We start from the raw sequence: 19,484 nt of genomic DNA, 5'->3' as shown, positions 1-19,484 counted from the left end.
TGGCTGTTACACTGTCAATTGCTAGTGTGGCTGTTACACTGTCAATTGCTAGTGTGGTTGTTATACTGTCAATAGCTAGTGTGGTTGTTATATTGTCAGTAGTTACAGTGGGTAGTGTTTTGTTATACTGTTCACAACTACAGTGGGTAGTTTGGGTGTTATACTGTCTATAGTTACAGTGGGTAGTTTGGGAGTTATACTGTCTATAGTTACAGTGGGTAGTTTGGGTGTTATACTGTTCACAACTACAGTGGGTAGTTTGGGAGTTATACTGTCTATAGTTACAGTGGGTAGTTTGGGTGTTATACTGTCTATAGTTACAGTGGGTAGTTTGGGTGTCATACTGTCTATAGTTACAGTGGGTAGTTTGGGAGTTATACTGTCTCAGTTACAGTGGGTACTTTGGGTGTTATACTGTCTACAGTGGGTAGTTTGGGTGTTATACTGTCTATAGTTACAGTGGGTAGTTTGGGTGTTATACTGTCTATAGTTACAGTGGGTAGTTTGGGTGTTATACTGTCTATAGTTACAGTGGGTAGTTTGGGTGTTATACTGTCTATAGTTACAGTGGGTAGTTTGGGAGTTATACTGTTCACAACTACAGTGGGTAGTTTGGGTGTTATACTGTCTATAGTTACAGTGGGTAGTTTGGGTGTTATACTGTCTATAGTTACAGTGGGTAGTTTGGGTGTTATACTGTCTATAGTTACAGTGGGTAGTTTGGGTGTTATACTGTCTATAGTTACAGTGGGTAGTTTGGGTGTTATACTGTCTATAGTTACAGTGGGTAGTTTGGGTGTTATACTGTCTATAGTTACAGTGGGTAGTTTGGGTGTTATACTGTCTATAGTTACAGTGGGTAGTTTGGGTGTTATACTGTCTATAGTTACAGTGGGTAGTTTGGGTGTTATACTGTCTATAGTTACAGTGGGTAGTTTGGGTGTTATACTGTCAATAGTTACAGTGGGTAGTTTGGGTGTTATACTGTCTATAGTTACAGTGGGTAGTTTGGGTGTTATACTATCTATAGCTTCATAAGTAGTTTGATTGTTATTTTATTAATGTTTTATTAAAATAATTATTGATAACATGATTTTGATCTTATTTTACAATTCAATTTCTTACTAAAACTTTCATGATTTCCATTTCAGGAAAATGAACGGCCGTCTACTCCTCCAAATTCGTTTATGACCCCCCACAACCGATTTGAGAAGGGGCTAAAGCAGATCCAGTCTCAACATAATATGGATTTCCTTCCCCCCATGCCACGACCTCCTCTCTTCTCCTCATGGTAGTGCCACGCCCATGTTTCATTGTCATTATTGGGCTGTTAACTGTTCTAGAAACTATGTCTATCTGTAGCTGTGTTGTGATCACATCTGTAAGTGGACCATAATGAAAAGTTAAGTCTTCCTTTTCTTTTCGCTCTATTTTGTATACATTATTTGTGATATGGATCTTGATTTTATACTACTGATATCCATTCCTGCTGTTTTAGCAAATCAAATGACAGACTACATCGCATGTCAATATAACAATATCGTTATCAGTCCTTAGGGAAGACTTCCCCTGTGAAACATAGGTTTTTTCAAAATGGTCCATTGCAGTATCATGTTGTTAATTATATATATCTGTAAGATGAAATCAAAATCCAAATGGTTTATTTTTACATCTGAACTATTTATTTGATAACTCTTGTGCTAATAAAAGTGACTATATCTTTATATTATTTAATGAAACTTTTATAACATTGGACAAATTTATTAGCAGCCTTAATATGTTTGACAGTGTCTGATCACATATTACCATGGCAACACCTGTCAATCACATGTAACCATGACAACACCTGTGAGAATGAGTTAGAAGCCTTACTGCCATTAAGAAGCTGTGTATGTAGTCTTATAGAACACAATGAGGGATTGTATTATGTTTATGTAAATCACCAGGTGTACAGTATTAGTAACAGAACTATACAATGAAAGATTGGCTTTAAAGGAGTTTTCAGGATGTTGTTTATAGTATGCTTTATTTACAAATGATGTATGTATATTGTGTTAATATCTGTTGTTCATTATTTCATAAATCACCACTAAAAATTTACAAACAAAAGAGCCTGAACCATACAGGAAGAGAAAGGTAATTTCCATGCTTATTTTGGTACCCCTGACCTTCACTGAAGTGACTTATATGTAAGATATTCAGGGAACTTTCAACCAGATATTGATATGCATAATTCTACAAATATACAACAGTACTTTGTTATAAGTATTTCTTTAGATGTTTCCATTGTAGATTTTTTTTTACATAGTTCTATCTTTATTTTATAAACCGTCCATGTATTTGTATAATACATCAGTTCATGTTATTCTTGCGCTTTCAAGTAGTTTCCTTATGAGGGGAGATAACCCTTCTGGTTTTCCCAAGTATTTATGCATTTAGTTAGGTATATTTTCAATCCCATTACTATGTAAAGAGCTATCAAGATGATTGACTGTAATCAACCTGTTATGTAGCCTTGTTATGTTGTAGGGATCGGTGATCATTCTCGTCAGGTCACCATCTGCTATTTGTGCCTGTCATTTTAGTGTTTTTACTCATTTTTCATTCCCTCCAAAGAAACCTGTGATATTTACATTGTATAATATAATGCTTAAGTTAGAGGAAGCTGAATTATATGAACAGCTTATAATCATGTGCTATGAATTCACCACAACACAGAGATACGATTAGATAATAATATACCTTGTAGATTAGTATAAAGATTTTAATGCTGGAGGAACTTCAGAACACAAGCTATATATTCATATATAATAGAAGAACTTATCTTAAGGTTCACCTTTTTATTATGGTCTCTCACCTTTTATAATTCAGTCATGTTCATTAATTTTTTCTTTCTTTACAATAACAATGATAAATCATATTTTGTAATTAAATATGGAAAATATGTATAACAGATTTTTTTTCTATTTGGTTTTTTCGGGATTTGTCAAAATATCATGTAAAATATTTTCAGATAATGTTTTCTGTGGTGATAATTTTGATGGTAATTATGGTTGCTACTGTCCTACTCTATATAGGTAAGGTAGGTTTTACTTAACAACCAATGACTTATTTTGTTATTTTATGAAGCGGTAGTTTTTACCAGTATACATGTATCAAGGGAGATAACCACATAATCTGTGCTTTGTAGAAATGTCAGTATTTTCAGTCCAGATAGCCAGAGTTTTGCATTGAATGCTATGGAGAGGTTTATTTTTAGCATTATCTTCTATCAAATTTTAAATAAATATGAAGTTAATCTAAAGTTGTGTTCTTTATGTTTGTCACTGTGTTTAGCTTCTTTCTTTAACAAGAGGCTCGTGGGCCTTAACGGTCATCTGACCACAAAAACATCCATCAGGGAGAAGGGATATTTTTCTACTTTGAATGAAATCTTACCAAGAAGCTGTTGTCAATGATGCAGATGTTTGTTTTGGTGAGGAGCAGGTAACTGTAAGAAATGTTAGCTATTTTTTTAGTAAAGTTGGAGCTCAACCCAACTGGTGAATTTTGAGAAGTTTGAAATAGGTGTTGCACAGGAAAACATATTACAAAATGGCCTCCCTAGTTGCCATGTCAAAGTTTTGGCAAGGTTGAAAATTAACAACACTTTGTTAGCTAGCTTTCCTTAACATTACCACCAATTTTTAGCTCGATGGCACCGGTGGAAACTGGAGAAGAAGTTTAAAATATGTTTTTCAAGATGGCGGCCATCTTGGATTTCACACATACCCGACAAATAGCTCAATCCCACTGGTGGAACTTGAGAAGAAGTTTAAAATGTCAAAAGTTTAAGCATGGCAGACAGCATACAGCACATGACGACGGATGAAGCACAATGACTTTAGATTAAAATGCTGATATTTATGTTTGTTTGGCATATAACCTGGTTAGGACAATCTGAATTGGACAAATACAGTAAATGTTAAACTTGTCAGATCTGGACACCAGTTTTATAACCTGGGTAAGATCCTTTGACTGGAGACCAGTTATACCACCTGGTTAAGATCCTCTGATGGACAGCAGTTATATAATCTGGTTAAGATCTATTGACTGGAGACCAGTTATACCACCTGGTTAAGATCCTCTGATGGACAGCAGTTATATAATCTGGTTAAGATCTATTGACTGGAGACCAGTTATACCACCTGGTTAAGATCCTCTGATGGGACAGCAGTTATATAACCTGGTTAAGATCTATTGACTGGAGACCAGTTATACCACCTGGTTAAGATCCTCTGATGGGACAGCAGTTATATAACCTGGTTAAGATCTATTGACTGGAGACCAGTTATACCACCTGGTTAAGATCCCCTGATGGGACACCTGGCCCCACTTGTATAAAACATCTCAACTTGAGATTTCCTCAAGTCAAGATTTTCCTCAGCTGATATCTCCTCAAAAACGGCTTGTATAAGATTTTCTCAAGGAACAGGAGGAAGTCATCGGCTAGGATGTCCTGAAATTCCTTGAGGAATTTTCATACAAGATATTTTCAAGGAGATATAAGCTGAGGAAAATCTCGACTTGAGGAAATCTCAAGTTGAGATGTTTTATACAAGTGGGGCCTGTTATATAACTTGGTTAAGATCCTTTCATTGGAGACCAGTTATACCACTTGGTTAAGATCCTCTGATGGGACAGCAGTTATATAACCTGGTTAAGATCCTTTGATTGGAGACCAGTTACAGTTTATCACCTGGTTAAGATCCTTTTATGGACACCAGTTATTATACCTTGTTCAGATCCTCCAATCAGACACCAGTTATATAACCTTGTTATGATCCTGTGATTAAGTACTAGTTACCAGTATGGAACTTCATTAAGATCCAATGATTCCTACACCGATAGTGAATGGAAATCAGAATAAAAAGAATCACTTTGCTCTAATCATTCTGTCAGCAAAATTTTTGATTGAAAGATCTATCTCCAGAAACATATGTAGGATACAGAGTTATGATTGGAATGTTAAAATGAGATGGAAACATTGATTGAAAGGTACTTTTATTACAGTGGTCAGTATGTGACATCATCAAGGTCCTTAATTCAACATCTAACAAACATAAATCTGTAATGTTAAATTTTATTCTGCATGTCACAAAAAGGAATTTGAATTATGATTTAATTAATACAAAACAAATAAACATGGGTCAGTAACAGAAATCCACAATAACTATGTTAATATCAAGAAAAGTCTACAATTAATTTAAGTGGTATTAAGGTACATGTATGTCAAGAGTAGGCAGAATTCTCTCCATTTTTTTGTTTTTGTCATTTCCAGATGATATAAAAAGTGGGACCATCTACGTCACAAAAACTTGCATAAAAATGAGAAATGTAATAAATAAAATATATCTCTAACACCAATGTCAATAGCACAAGTTTAGATACAAATGTTATGCCTAAGAAAACTTCCAACAAGGTCACATCCTACTACTACACAACACACATCACTGTTCCTCTGATTCAGTAGAATAACCATACACACCCATTTTCATTTATACTTCATACTAGGCTTATTCTTTCGTCATATATTATTTAAGTTACGCATTATAGAGTTAACTCCTCTTGTTCTTATGTGATACTGATAAAGCAAGTCCTAAATGATATCTAGTTTAAAAAAACCCTAACAGAGTTTTGTAAGACAGATATTTCAGACTTTGACCAGAAGTTGTCTGAAAATTGAGAGTAAGTAACATCTTTTCTTCACAAACTTCACATACAAACAGGAAACTGTCCTATAACGTAAATCAAGTCAGATCTTCAGTATGAAGAGAGCTATTGACATTAGAAATCAATTCTCCAAAAGTCATTTACATGTGTACTGTCTTAACTGTACATTTATCACCTCTGCTTATCTGCATTCTCAGTGGAATGTAACATTACATAGCTCATGGGACAATATAATTATTAGTTAGGTTACACCTAAAAAATTTAGGAAACATTTTACAAAGAAGATAACATTAACAATTGTATATAAAAACCTATATTGATGAATGAATTTCTGTTTACACATAAAAATACATAATTACATATTAGTTAACATTAAGTATCAGCAATGTGAAGTTTTTCAGGTTTTCCTCGACAACTGTCCTGATCAACAAGGTGTCACTATAGTGTACACATTAAGGGTAGACTACAGCAGTTACTCCGTATAAATATAACTAGTAAATATCTATTGTTAGGATTACTACATTATTTCTTGTAAACAATATCACAACACCAATACATTCTTGCAATGGACTCAATATGATGATAAAAAATGACAGGACATCTATGTGATGATACAAATTGACAAGACTTCTCACAATTTTTTTGTTTCATTATATAAATAACTTTCTTATGATCATTCCTTTAACATCACAACTTACGACTGATCATTCTATAATATCATAAAGTCATACTGACCTTTTCACGTCTATCATAACTAATGACAATTCCATATAAGTCAATACTTTATAACGACTATTCTGTTATACTCATATCTATATAATGGCCATTTCATAAAAGTCATATCTATATAACAACTATTCCATAAATGTCATATCTATCTAATGACTATTCCATAAAATTCATATCTATATAATGACCATTCTATAAATGTCATATCTGTATAATGACAATTCTATAAAAGTCATATATATATATATATATATATATATATATATGACCAATTTATAAAAGTCATATCTATATAATGACCATTCTATAAATGTCATATATATAATGACCTTTCTATAAATGTCATATCTGTATAATGACAATTCTATAAATGTCATATATATAATGACCTTTCTATAAATGTCAAATATATAATGACCTTTCTATAAATGTCATATATATAATAACCTTTCTATAAATGTCATATCTGTATAATGACAATTCTATAAATGTCATATATATAATGACCATTCTATAAATGTCAAATATATAATGACCTTTCTATAAATGTCAAATATATAATGACCTTTCTATAAATGTCAAATATATAATGACCTTTCTATAAATGTCATATCTATATAATGACCATTCTATAAATGTCATATCTGTATAATGACCTTTCTATAAATGTCAAATATATAATGACCATTCTATAAATGTCATCTGTATAATGACCTTTCTATAATGTCATATATATAATGACCATTCTATAAATGTCATATATATAATGACCATTCTATAAATGTCAAATATATAATGACCTTTCTATAAATGTCATATCTGTATAATGACCTTTCTATAAATGTCAAATATATAATGACCTTTCTATAAATGTCAAATATATAATGACCTTTCTATAAATGTCATAAATATATAATGACCATTCTATAAATGTCATATCTGTATAATGACCTTTCTATAAATGTCATATATATAATGACCATTCTATAAATGTCAAATATATATATGACCTTTCTATAAATGTCAAATATATATATGACCTTTCTATAAATGTCAAATATATAATGACCTTTCTATAAATGTCATATCTATATAATGACCATTCTATAAATGTCATATCTGTATAATGACCTTTCTATAAATGTCAAATATATAATGACCATTCTATAAATGTCATATCTGTATAATGACCTTTCTATAAATGTCATATATATAATGACCATTCTATAAATGTCATATATATAATGACCATTCTATAAATGTCAAATATATAATGACCTTTCTATAAATGTCATATATAATGACCTTTCTATAAATGACCATTCTATAAATGTCAAATATATAATGACCTTTCTATAAATGTCAAATATATAATGACCTTTCTATAAATGTCAAATATATAATGACCTTTCTATAAATGTCATATCTATATAATGACCTTTCTATAAATGTCAAATATATAATGACCTTTCTATAAATGTCAAATATATAATGACCTTTCTATAAATGTCATATCTATATAATGACCTTTCTATAAATGTCAAATATATAATGACCTTTCTATAAATGTCAAATATATAATGACCTTTCTATAAATGTCATATCTATATAATGACCTTTCTATAAATGTCAAATATATAATGACCTTTCTATAAATGTCATATCTATATAATGACCTTTCTATAAATGTCATATCTATATAATGACCTTTCTATAAATGTCAAATATATAATGACCTTTCTATAAATGTCATATCTATATAATGACCTTTCTATAAATGTCATATCTATATAATGACCATTCCATAAAAGTCCTATCTATATAAAGAGCATCATATATAATGAACTGGTATGTAATTTTACTTTCCAAATCTTGAAATGCACAGAAAACGTATTATCTATACCTGTACCATTTTGATAAACAAACATATTATTCTAGTGTTATGTTGATGTGGATCATATGACACTTAAAAATAGCACAATGAGTATATCACATCTTAGACTGTAAACTCACTAACCATATAATGTACTGTACAGATGATTTATCACTTATGTAATGTACTGTACAAATGATTTATCACTTGTGTAATGTACTGTATAATTGATTTATCACTTGTGTAATGTACTGTACAAATGATATATCACTTGTGTAATGTACTGTATAATTGATTTATCACTTGTGTAATGTACGGTACAAATGATATATCACTTGTGTAATGTACTGTACAAATGATATATCACTTGTGTAATGTACTGTACAAATGATATATCACTTGTGTAATGTACTGTATAATTGATTTATCACTTGTGTAATGTACTGTACAAATGATATATCACTTGTGTAATGTACTGTATAATTGATTTATCACTTGTGTAATGTACGGTACAAATGATATATCACTTGTGTAATGTACTGTACAAATGATATATCACTTGTGTAATGTACTGTACAAATGATATATCACTTGTGTAATGTACTGTACAAATGATATATCACTTGTGTAATGTACTGTACAGATGATATATCACTTGTGTAATGTACTGTACAGATGATTTATCACTTGTGTATTACGCAGCGAATTCATCAGGTCTACAGTAATCTTTACCAAGTCTACGGGAAATAAAGTTTTTACATATTCACTTGAAAAAAAATCACTGCCATTCCAGTTCAGTCTGCAGTGAATTCATATAAGATTAACAGATGACCTCAGTATTACCTTAAAATATTACTGCTAATATCAGCAATATATATATATATATATTAAAAGGTTATTTTTTTTGTTAAACTTAATCTTGATGTAAAGATGGAGATTAAATGTTACAAGGCATTAACAACATCTACAACAAAATAAGACACAGAATTGATTTGAATTAGAACATAACTATATATCACAACATTGATATTATCACAATTTTCTACCTCAAACCGATACCCAGGTAGTTAACACTGAGGTGAGTGTGACTCTTCTAGATATTAAGTACAGCTATTTAAAATTTAAAATTTCAACCAATTAAAACATTCAGAAAAGATATTCTGTAAATATATATGGTTCACATACATGATAAGCTACCAAAAACTAAAACCACAATGTAGTTTCCTTCTCTGTGATGTTCAATCTATGAACCATATGATTACTTCACAACTTAATTACTGATATGATTACCATAGCTGGAAAATATGCCAGAATCTGTTTAAAAGATGTCACTCACTTGGTTTTTATACATCTGTTGCTTTTCCCTAATTACGAAATACCCTATTCCTTCATTCTGATTGTGACAAGTGTTAATCTATATGATACATCCTGTTGTTAGAGATTAAACATTATACCTACAATGTCATATGCCTACAAAGCATTAAGTAAATTATACCTACAATTTTGGCACAAAGAAAATTTTATCTACCATATAGGTACTAAGTAAATTACACCTTCAATTTAGGTACAATGTAAATTTTACCTTCCCCCAGTACAATGTAGATTATACATTTGTTGGCCCAAAGCATTTGCAGTAATGTAAACAAACATTGTACTCATTTGACCCAAATTGTATTTGCACCAAAATATAGCAGAAGTATGACCCCAGCCATATAGCACTATTTTAACCCAGCCATATAGCACTACTTTGTCCCCAAAATATAGCACTAGTTTGACCCCAACATATAGCACTAGTTTGACCCTAACATATAGCACTAGTTTGACCCCAACATATAGCACTAGTTTGACCCCAACATATAGCACTAGACTGACCCTAACATATAGCACTAGTTTGACCCCAACATATAGCACTAGTTTGACCCTAACATATAGCACTAGTTTGACCCTAACATATAGCACTAGTTTGACCCTAACATATAGCACTAGTTTGACCTCAACATATAGCACTAGTTTGACCCTAACATATAGCACTAGTTTGACCTCAACATATAGCACTAGTTTGACCCTAACATAGAGCACTAGTTTGATCCTAACATATAGCACTAGTTTGACCCTAACATATAGCACTAGTTTGAAACATATAGCACTATAACATATAGCACTAGTTTGACCCTAACATATAGCACTAGTTTGACCCTAGCACTAGTTTGACCCTAACATATAGCACTAGTTTGACCCTAACATATAGCACTAGTTTGACCCTAACATATAGCACTAGTTTGACCCTAACATATAGCACTAGTTTGACCCTAACATATAGCACTAGTTTGACCCTAACATATAGCACTAGTTTGACCCCAACATATAGCACTAGTTTGACCCTAACATACAGCACTAGACTGACCCTAACATTAGTATGACCTCTGTGAAAGCACTAATGTGATACATCAGGTTGTCCTTTATTATCAACTATTCCCAGTAGATAGTCCTTCACTTCAGACTGGAATTCAACAGCAGAGGGCTTTTCTGTGAGCACCCAGGTGTCATCCGTACTTCGTACCTTGGCACGGCAAATAGGACAGGTGCGACTTGAGACATTCCTATTAAAGATTGAAAAAAGATGTTTACTACCAACTACAAATAAAAGACAAATCTGTGTACAAGCACAATGGCTTGACCAGCTATAAATAAATGAAAAATCTCCATACAAGGCCTGATAGGCAATCCACATGCATGTTTAAGACAACTGCTTGATGGATAATGTACAGACAAAATATGAAATCTTGATGCACAACTACAGGAAGAACAGAATGGATTAAGAATGACAATTCACACACGAGAAAATAAGACTTTTCAATACAATCTACAGAAAACAAAGAGTTGTTTGACAATCTAGACACAAGAGACAAAACCTTAATCTTTAAGATCAATGACAACTATAAAAATTACTATAGAAATATCTATTTATCAATTTACCATTGGTCTATACAGCTCTCACAAAACTTATGGCTACAGGCTAGGATGATCTCAGACTTATTCTCCATACAAATACAACACTCCATTTCCTCTATATCACTCCTGCGTGCTGCCCTGAAACAGATATTGATCGATTCAGCTCACAAAAAACTATCTGCAACAACCTAAAATGATCTCAGACTTATAATTATTCTCCATACAATCACTTGTTAGTTTTGCCCTGATGAGAGTTTATCTATACGACTCTCAAAAACTACAGTCTAGAATGATCTCCAACTTATCCTCGCTACAATCCTTCATTTGTGCTACTTGTTACTGCACAAATATGTGTACACATGATTATTGTTACTGTAGAAATATGTGTACACATGATTATTGTTACTGTAGAAATATGTGTACACATGATTATTGTTACTGTAGAAATATGTGTACACATGATTATTGTTACTGTAGAAATATGTGTACACATGATTATTGTTACTGTAGAAATATGTGTACACATGATTATTGTTACTGTAGAAATATATGTACAAATATGATTATAGTTATTGAAAAGAAATTAGTTTACAGTAGTTAACTGTTATAAATTTTAATGTAGAAAATACAGAAATAGTTTTTAAAGTGTAATCATGTCCCAGTAATTCTTATAATCTTACTCATCAAATAAGATAGAGGCTGAGAGATCTCCAGCAGCTGCCAGTGGTGATGGCATAGAAGTGTTGTCAGAGGCCAGAGAGAGGCTTGACACTTGGTCTGTGATCTCACAATACACTTCAATATACTGGCGAAGCTTAAGGATCCGAGAGGACTCAATCAGGTTACGTCTCGTGTTTATCTAAAAATACAAGGCTACAAGATTTACCTTCCAATAACAGATGTGTATTGTATGTAAAGATCACTTACAAAATTTACCTTCTAATAACAGACGTCTATTGTATGTTGAGGTCACTTCAACAAATGTATATTGAATGTAGCATTCTCAACTACAAGATTACCTTCTGACAACAGATTCGTATTGTATGCTTCCAGAAAAAAGTTGTGTCTGTACCAGACTCCACTGAAAACTTGAGTTGTTTCCCTTTGTGGTCAGTAAAGGCTGTAGTTCTGAAACATATTTGATGACTTCATAGTTCTGTTCATTAATTGCAAAAATAATTTATGTACAAAATTCAGTAATGAAACAGATGAGTATTACTAGTCTATGGTAAACTTTACCCCCTCCCCTGGGGAAAATCTGAGACCATGAGGTTTGTTCAATAGTTAATCAATGTAAAGCAATGCATATTATCAAACCGCCATCTTATACTAACAATTCTAACCAAGTTTGACCTATTTCCAATCGAATATAAACAAATTATGCTCAAAATGTCATTTTCCTAAACAATGTACAAACAATAGTAAACTTTACCTCCTCCCCTAGCAGGAATATGAGATCCTGGGGTCATGCCCTTTACAAGTTTGGTAAGGAACCATAATACCCTTCAATCAGTGAAGGGTATTTGATACTACTAAATGTGGATATTGAGAAGATTTTTTTAAATTTCAACAATTGGACCCCTTTTTGGCCCAGTTCCTCAGGCCCCTGGGGTGTGAGGACCATGCAATTTAAAATTTTAATTTAACTTTAGTCATGAATGGTTACTGCAGTTTCATTACAATTGGTTCTGGCATTTTCAAGAAGAAGTAGAAAATGTAAAAAATTCAGAGGCACACAACAAATGACGGATGATGCCAGGCAAAAGGGATTGCAATAGATCACCACCAGACTACCAGTATGCCTCAGGTGACCTCAGCATAATACTTGGTCCCATACATCTCAATGATTTAAGACAAGTTTCAGCTAAATTCAACTAGACTTTCAAAAAAATTTAAAACACATCCTAATGATTATTCTATCATACACTGAAGCTAGGTTGTTAAAAATTGCTTGTACAAATGAACAGATTTCATCGTCTAACAACTGCATATATATACATATATCAATCGATTCTTTATATACAAACAGTTTTACAGGAGAAATGTGTCACTGATACAGTCACCTTCGCATAGTTAACTTTACTTACAATTCATTTATATCCTTTATAGATTGTAATAAGTCATCATAGGACAGTTTTGCTATCTTTGTGATGACCCCTAAATGTAACTTAAGTTTTCCATGGACAAGTCCAACAGTCTTCTCTGGGTCAGGAAAACTTTTTCCCTGGCCCATGTTGTTCCAGCTATGACACCATTACTTTTAATATGCCATCTCTGTAAGAAAAAGGAACAGTTTTTTATAACTTTATTTATATATATGAACCAAATGTTGATAATCATATATGCCTGATAAAGCTTATGAAGACAGATGTCAATTACCGGTAGTTACTGAAAGCAACATTGTCATGTACGGAGTGATTTCAACATTAATATGATAGTATAATGACATCTTTATTGATAAATAATGAGTAACAATTTAACAGAAGATGTTTATTTAGTGTTCACAGACAGATGATATTGATTTATAGTGTATACCAACAGAAGATGTTTAGTTAGAGTGTCCTCAGACAGACAATATTAATTTATAGTGTACACCAACAGATGATGATAATTGTAGTGTCCTCACAGAGCTGATGTTAAGTTGTAGAGTCCTCAAACAGATGATGTTTAGTTGAAGTGTCCACAGACAGATGATATTAATTTATTATGTACACCAACAGATGATGATAAGTTGTACTGTCCACAGACAGATGAAGCTTTGTTATAGAGTTCACGAACAGACGGAGATTTGTTGTAATGTCCTCAGACAAAGTGTGCTTAGTTAGTGTCCACAAAGGGATGATGTTAGTATTTACACTGTTTCCTGGTTGAAGTGAGGCAGGGTAGGGTAGAAACTAAAAAAAGTAAAAGGCTCTTATGATAATGTTGGCAGTAAGACATTACAATTATAGTAAAACATCTTAAAATGATTTCACATGAAATGATATATGTACACCAAGATATGTTGTCATTGTGTGCAATGTAAAATTATTTACCTAGGTAAAGGAATTACTTCTGTGGTAAACATTTACAAGGTGACTACGTGTTTCTGCTTCAGTATCTTCATTACAGCACTACTCTAGAGTAAAGTTCATGCATTCATCCATTACACGATTTCACAAACAATAAATATCTTTCAAAAGAACTACAGAGTTAACTACCAACTTCCTCAAATATTAAATAAACATCTGTTTCTGATTCCTAAAGTCCTGGTGATTGTTAGTTAAAAACAGAACAAGCAACTTACATATACTTATTGAAAGATTCAGATGTTTGTAAACAGGTTTTCCCCACAAGACTATACGTACAATTTAAATGCGTTCCTAATTTTTACCTGGAACTCCTTTAGAGTTTTCGTTTGATATAGACAGAGCGTGTTTTACGTCATCAATTTGGGCGTAGTACTCACCGGAAGTGAGAGTAATCAACAATCCAAGCAGGTAGCAGAGATGAAAGTTGGAAGATAAGGAGCCAGGTATGTAATCGAGTTGTAAAAAAAGTATTTTTATATTATTTTCAACAAAGTTTTATGAAATAATGATAATAACTTCAATTTTGACGATATTATAGAGTGTAAATGAAGTGAAATTTGATTATTAGCAACGTACAGATTGATTGTCAATGATGATTCACCTGTGTGATGTTTATGTTGTGGTAATCGGGAGTATTTGGTAATGTTAGGTCATCGTTCGGTTGATAGACGGTTGTTACTCAATTTAAGACGTCTAGACGTATTGATAGATGCTTACCCTGTTTGATGACTTTATAAGAGTGTAGATACACGTTTGTTATGTTGATATATCAGAAGATTCTGACATTCTGTCAATAAGAATATCTATATACAATAAATCGCTATAAACACTTACAGAACGCCTGACTCCTGTAATATGAAATACCATTCACATAAGCTGTAGTGATCGTGTTAATGCTAGAAGTGTACATTTTCAGTCTTTAAGTGTGTGGAATTGGTGAAACATATTTAATTTCAAAATTTTTATTGTCAAGATCATGGTGACTAAATGAACTGGGCAACATTTAACATAAACAAGTATACATATACATCAATCAAACAGATGTGATTGAATTAATGGTTTTGTTCATAAAGCAAAAAAATTACAGGATTACAACTGAGTAATTTTGTGGTATATTCTATAGGACTTACTTACTTCTAGTTATCCTGTGGTAGATATACAATGGATTATCAAATAGCTGCCTTTTGAATTAGCCGTATTCAGACTAAGTGTCAACATTAGTTTTTACCTCTTGAAATTTGTTTAAACCTATTTTATCTACTTACAGTATTTGGTAAATGAGTATTTGATCAATAAATCTTGCTTATTTTCCAGTTATAATTGTAATGTTGCATATCAAATGAAAGAATTCATATGTTTTAAAAGCATGTTAAATAGTTTTTAACAGAATCTTGACTAGGTAAACATCAAAGGTGATTGACTACTGAAACACTACCAAAAGATCTGAGCCAGCTTTTATTGGCCTTGATATTGTCACAGATTTTGATGTCTTAGTCTGTGATATTATTTATGGTGTTTGAAATGAATAGGGCAACAATATTTCAAATTCTTCCTGTCCATGCCTGGAAAAGTTTCTCAGGGAACTGAGAAACCAACTTTACCAAAATTGCTCTGGACGAGCCTTCCATATGTTGTTCGGTGAGGTAGCCAACAGCCACCAAGGAGATCATGCTTTAAAATAACCTTGTCTGTTCATGGGATAATAAACCAAAAGCACAAACAAACAAACATTGAAAATAAAAACTACTTCTGATATGTGATAACATCTTTTCTCCTTACATCCATTTTTATAATATATAGTCACAATTAGAATAGTGTCTTGGCATTTGAAATTCCCTCACTCAAATCAATCAATACAACATACCAAAAATGCCAATAAGAACTTACAAAATAGAAAGTACATGTGACTGTTCAGACTAGAATCATAGAAAACTTTGGTTTTATATCTTACATGAAAGAAAGCTATTATGAAGTTGTGTGTATAAACTATAATTTGATGAAAATATATAAATCAAATTCATTAGGGTTTTTATAACCTTATACTGAACAGGTTCTTCTGTTAGGTCAAGACTGATGTATGATACATTCTCAAATTTAAGATTATTAAATTTTTCAAGGTAACATAAAAGCTACTGTCTGTGTGCACATGAATTTGAAGTGATTACTTTGAAACATGTGTAAAAACTAATAGATTATAGATACAGGAGGGCAATGTCATACAATATTGAATATGATACAGGCATGTAATGATGAAGTTCAACAAAGTCATAAACACATATATAATGATAAAAACATGTTTTGTTTAAAGCTAACCTTATCAATGGTTTTTATGTTGTTAATCAAGATTAATTTCATCAAATTGAGAGGACACTTAAGTCTTGTCAATAATAACTTGGAAACAATAATTTGTTATTGATGTGGACACATCACAAAAATTATTTCAAGAAATAGTACCCATTCAAGGTATTACCAAAAAGAAGGAGAAGTTAAAAACAAAACAAAAGGGCTTGTGTGCTTTCAAAATCCAAATATGATAAGTGTCGTAGTAGTTAGACTGAGTATGGTGTGTTGGCCCATATGGTACTGCCCAGTTATCAAACACATGTCTACTTTAGTCCATTGATCTCATCCTGTCCCAGTCCTCAGATAAGGCACCTACTCATCTCAGGTAAGCTGTACAACAACAAGTATAATTAAGAAAACAAAGGCTCTGTATACACAGTATTAGTGTTATCTCAAGTACACAGCTAATCTATAATTGAAGTGACCATGGGGAGACCCTGGTGTTTACTCTATGATTTATACCCATGCAGGTAACCTGTATTACCTGTGGGCGTCTACCTGTCCATTTGCATTAATTTGAACCTAACACATATCCATTACACTGGTGGGCAGGACTGAAACTTAGCACATCCTCAATAATTGCATTAGTGTGTATATTCCATGGGAGAGTACATTTACTTTGATTTGGATATGTCAAATGGACAGTGCCTTAGGATGTTTATAACTGCATGACCTTTTACACTGGTCAAGTCTGTATCAGTCATTCATCAGACCAGAGGGTAAACTACATGTTCTACAGGTAATCACACATATATATGTATATGCATTGTATCAAACTAAAGCACAAGTACAGCTAGTGATTCAAGTCTTGAACCTTCAAATCAACAGCCTTACTGGATATGATGCACCAATAAAAGTGCTTTAGTTTGCTTCCAATTACATTAGAGCCAACATCTTTTAATGAAACTCGATAGTTATAACTTGATTTAGAATAACTAACATACATAAGTTAGATGTGGAGATCAGCCCCTAAATTATACTGTTAACAAATTAAACTTGCCAGGCATTGCAAGTACTCACCCAGATTATGTTCTTGGTCTTAACTTCCCTTAATTTTGTTTGTTGAAGTTAAGGTATATGGCCTGCAGATTTGCTAACAATTATGTAGTCTTATCAGTATACATGAAATAAAATACCTGTACATGGTAATTTGTCAGAGAGTAGTGGTATGAAGACCACCCAAGGGAGAGAACCAGATATATCTGAGGGATGTCTCGAGAAGACTGGTGGAGTCTATCTATTGTGAGATATAGCGACATTTGTAAATATGTTGTGAGATTGAAATGATTTTAATTTGTTTAGTATCATAGTGTCAGCTATATGTACTGTAGACCTTGGTATCAGTTTGTGTGTTGAATGCTAAGGAGGTGAAGATTTGATTGGTACAATACGATGGTAACCATGACTGGAAATCTTTTTCCAATCACAAGTTCAGAATTGATGTTATCTGACAACAAATATTTAAATATACCAACCAAACCTGATCTGATAGTGAAGCCTGAATTTTTTTATGAAAATTGATCTTTATTTATGAATAGATCTATAAAAAATTTCACCACAGTAATTACATGAATGATTGCTATCGCATCTTATGTCACAGACTTAGAGAAAGTGTTTTCAAGGCCAAAGTGTAGTCCCAATGTTGGGCAATGAATGGGATCCCAAATGAGGAAGTTCAATATGTTTATTTCATACACAGAAATAATCAGACACGGTTTTCAGCATTTTGAAATCTTATATTTTTCAACATTACTAATTCTATATACATAAAAGTGACATGTTGTTAGATATCTGAAGATAAAGGATTGAGAGTGTTCGTGCATAATACTTGTATTTCAAGCTTATTCCTATTGCTCAATGGCAAGCTACTATGAAACCATGACAATTAATATTTTTCATGGAAGGTCATATGTCATCTTAGAATCAGGTGGCATAACATAATTCATGTAATTTTTATCTTGTTTTTTGTATTACCATTAGGATTATACATGATATGTTCTCTGATAGTTGTAATTGTATGTTTTAATGTAGCTTATAAAGGTTGTATATGTTCTCTAAAAGTCATAACTTTTTGTTAATATTTGCATGTTTTAAGATTAGTCTGTCAGAATGTCACATTATATAAAAATTACAATCATAGCCAGATGAATATTTCATGTTTTCTTCTAAAACTATTCTGACTCATAATGAATTCAGCTATTTTTAACATGTTGCTTCCTGTAAATAGCTCACTTTTAATGAGAAAGTAAATTTGGCCTGGTGTTAAATGACAGTCATTATATAATGCAGATGTTCTACACGACAAGTGTTTGCTCAGGAATGATGTCACAACATACAGGTCCCAATGCAGTGTATACACCACCCTTTATAGAGACAAACTCCATACCCTCAGTGACTGACACATTCTTTACATTGGAATGTTTTACATGAATGAAAGTTATATATGCAGACTCAGGGAATGGATAATTGAAAGGATTTCTATTCATTTAGGATGTCTGATGCTTTCCGTTTGAAGCTTTCATCTGGTTCATTTAGCTTTAATACTATGTAAAACAGGCATGATGCATTCTATTTTTGGTGAATACCCATCAAACGATATATTTCCTTCATTTCAGGCTCCACAAATAAAAAAGGGATAGTTCATGGTTTTTGATAATGCTAGGTTTGACTTTAGTGACAATTTGATAACCAGAGTCTGCATACAAACTTGTCACATTTACATTCATGCTAGAACTATGACATTAAAATAAATGAAAACATGGCATTTGTTGACGATGTAAATAGCAGACAGTTTACATTTACCG

The 19,484-nt window shown here is 32.3% G+C and overlaps 2 protein-coding genes across 5 annotated transcripts in view; one reads left to right on the top strand and one right to left on the bottom strand.

Moving 5' to 3' along the window:
- The window catches only part of LOC132565720 (uncharacterized), a 47,045-nt gene extending 45,750 nt beyond the window's left edge, over positions 1-1,295 (top strand). Inside the window, exon 18 of the mRNA XM_060230423.1 lies at positions 1,152-1,295. Coding sequence (XP_060086406.1) covers positions 1,152-1,295 — 144 coding nt within the window. The remainder of the gene's footprint in view (positions 1-1,151) is intronic.
- A 9,222-nt stretch (positions 1,296-10,517) lies between these two features.
- Positions 10,518-14,607, bottom strand: LOC132565711 (RING finger protein 141-like). 4 transcript variants are annotated; one of them, XM_060230411.1, is made up of 7 exons: positions 14,553-14,573; positions 13,893-14,160; positions 13,354-13,540; positions 12,286-12,394; positions 11,947-12,125; positions 11,291-11,404; positions 10,518-10,914 (listed from the first exon to the last, which is right to left on the bottom strand). In XM_060230411.1, exons 3-7 carry the CDS (start codon positions 13,497-13,499, stop codon positions 10,749-10,751), a joined length of 714 nt encoding a protein of 237 aa, XP_060086394.1. In that variant the 5' UTR covers positions 13,500-13,540; positions 13,893-14,160; positions 14,553-14,573; the 3' UTR covers positions 10,518-10,748. The 4 variants fall into 4 exon arrangements, with proteins under 4 accessions (XP_060086394.1, XP_060086395.1, XP_060086397.1 ...); XM_060230412.1 differs by lacking the exon at positions 13,893-14,160 and having other exon boundaries at positions 14,553-14,607; XM_060230414.1 differs by lacking the exons at positions 13,893-14,160; positions 14,553-14,573 and adding an exon at positions 14,302-14,320.
- Positions 14,608-19,484: the final 4,877 nt, after the last annotated feature.

The sequence above is a fragment of the Ylistrum balloti genome, unplaced genomic scaffold (genome assembly GCF_031769215.1).
Source record: "Ylistrum balloti isolate Yb309-2 unplaced genomic scaffold, AGI_CSIRO_Ybal_v1 Utg369730, whole genome shotgun sequence".
NCBI lineage: Eukaryota > Metazoa > Mollusca > Bivalvia > Pectinida > Pectinidae > Ylistrum > Ylistrum balloti.
Note: the sequence above shows the minus strand (reverse complement) of the source record. Positions and strands in the feature narration are given on the sequence as shown.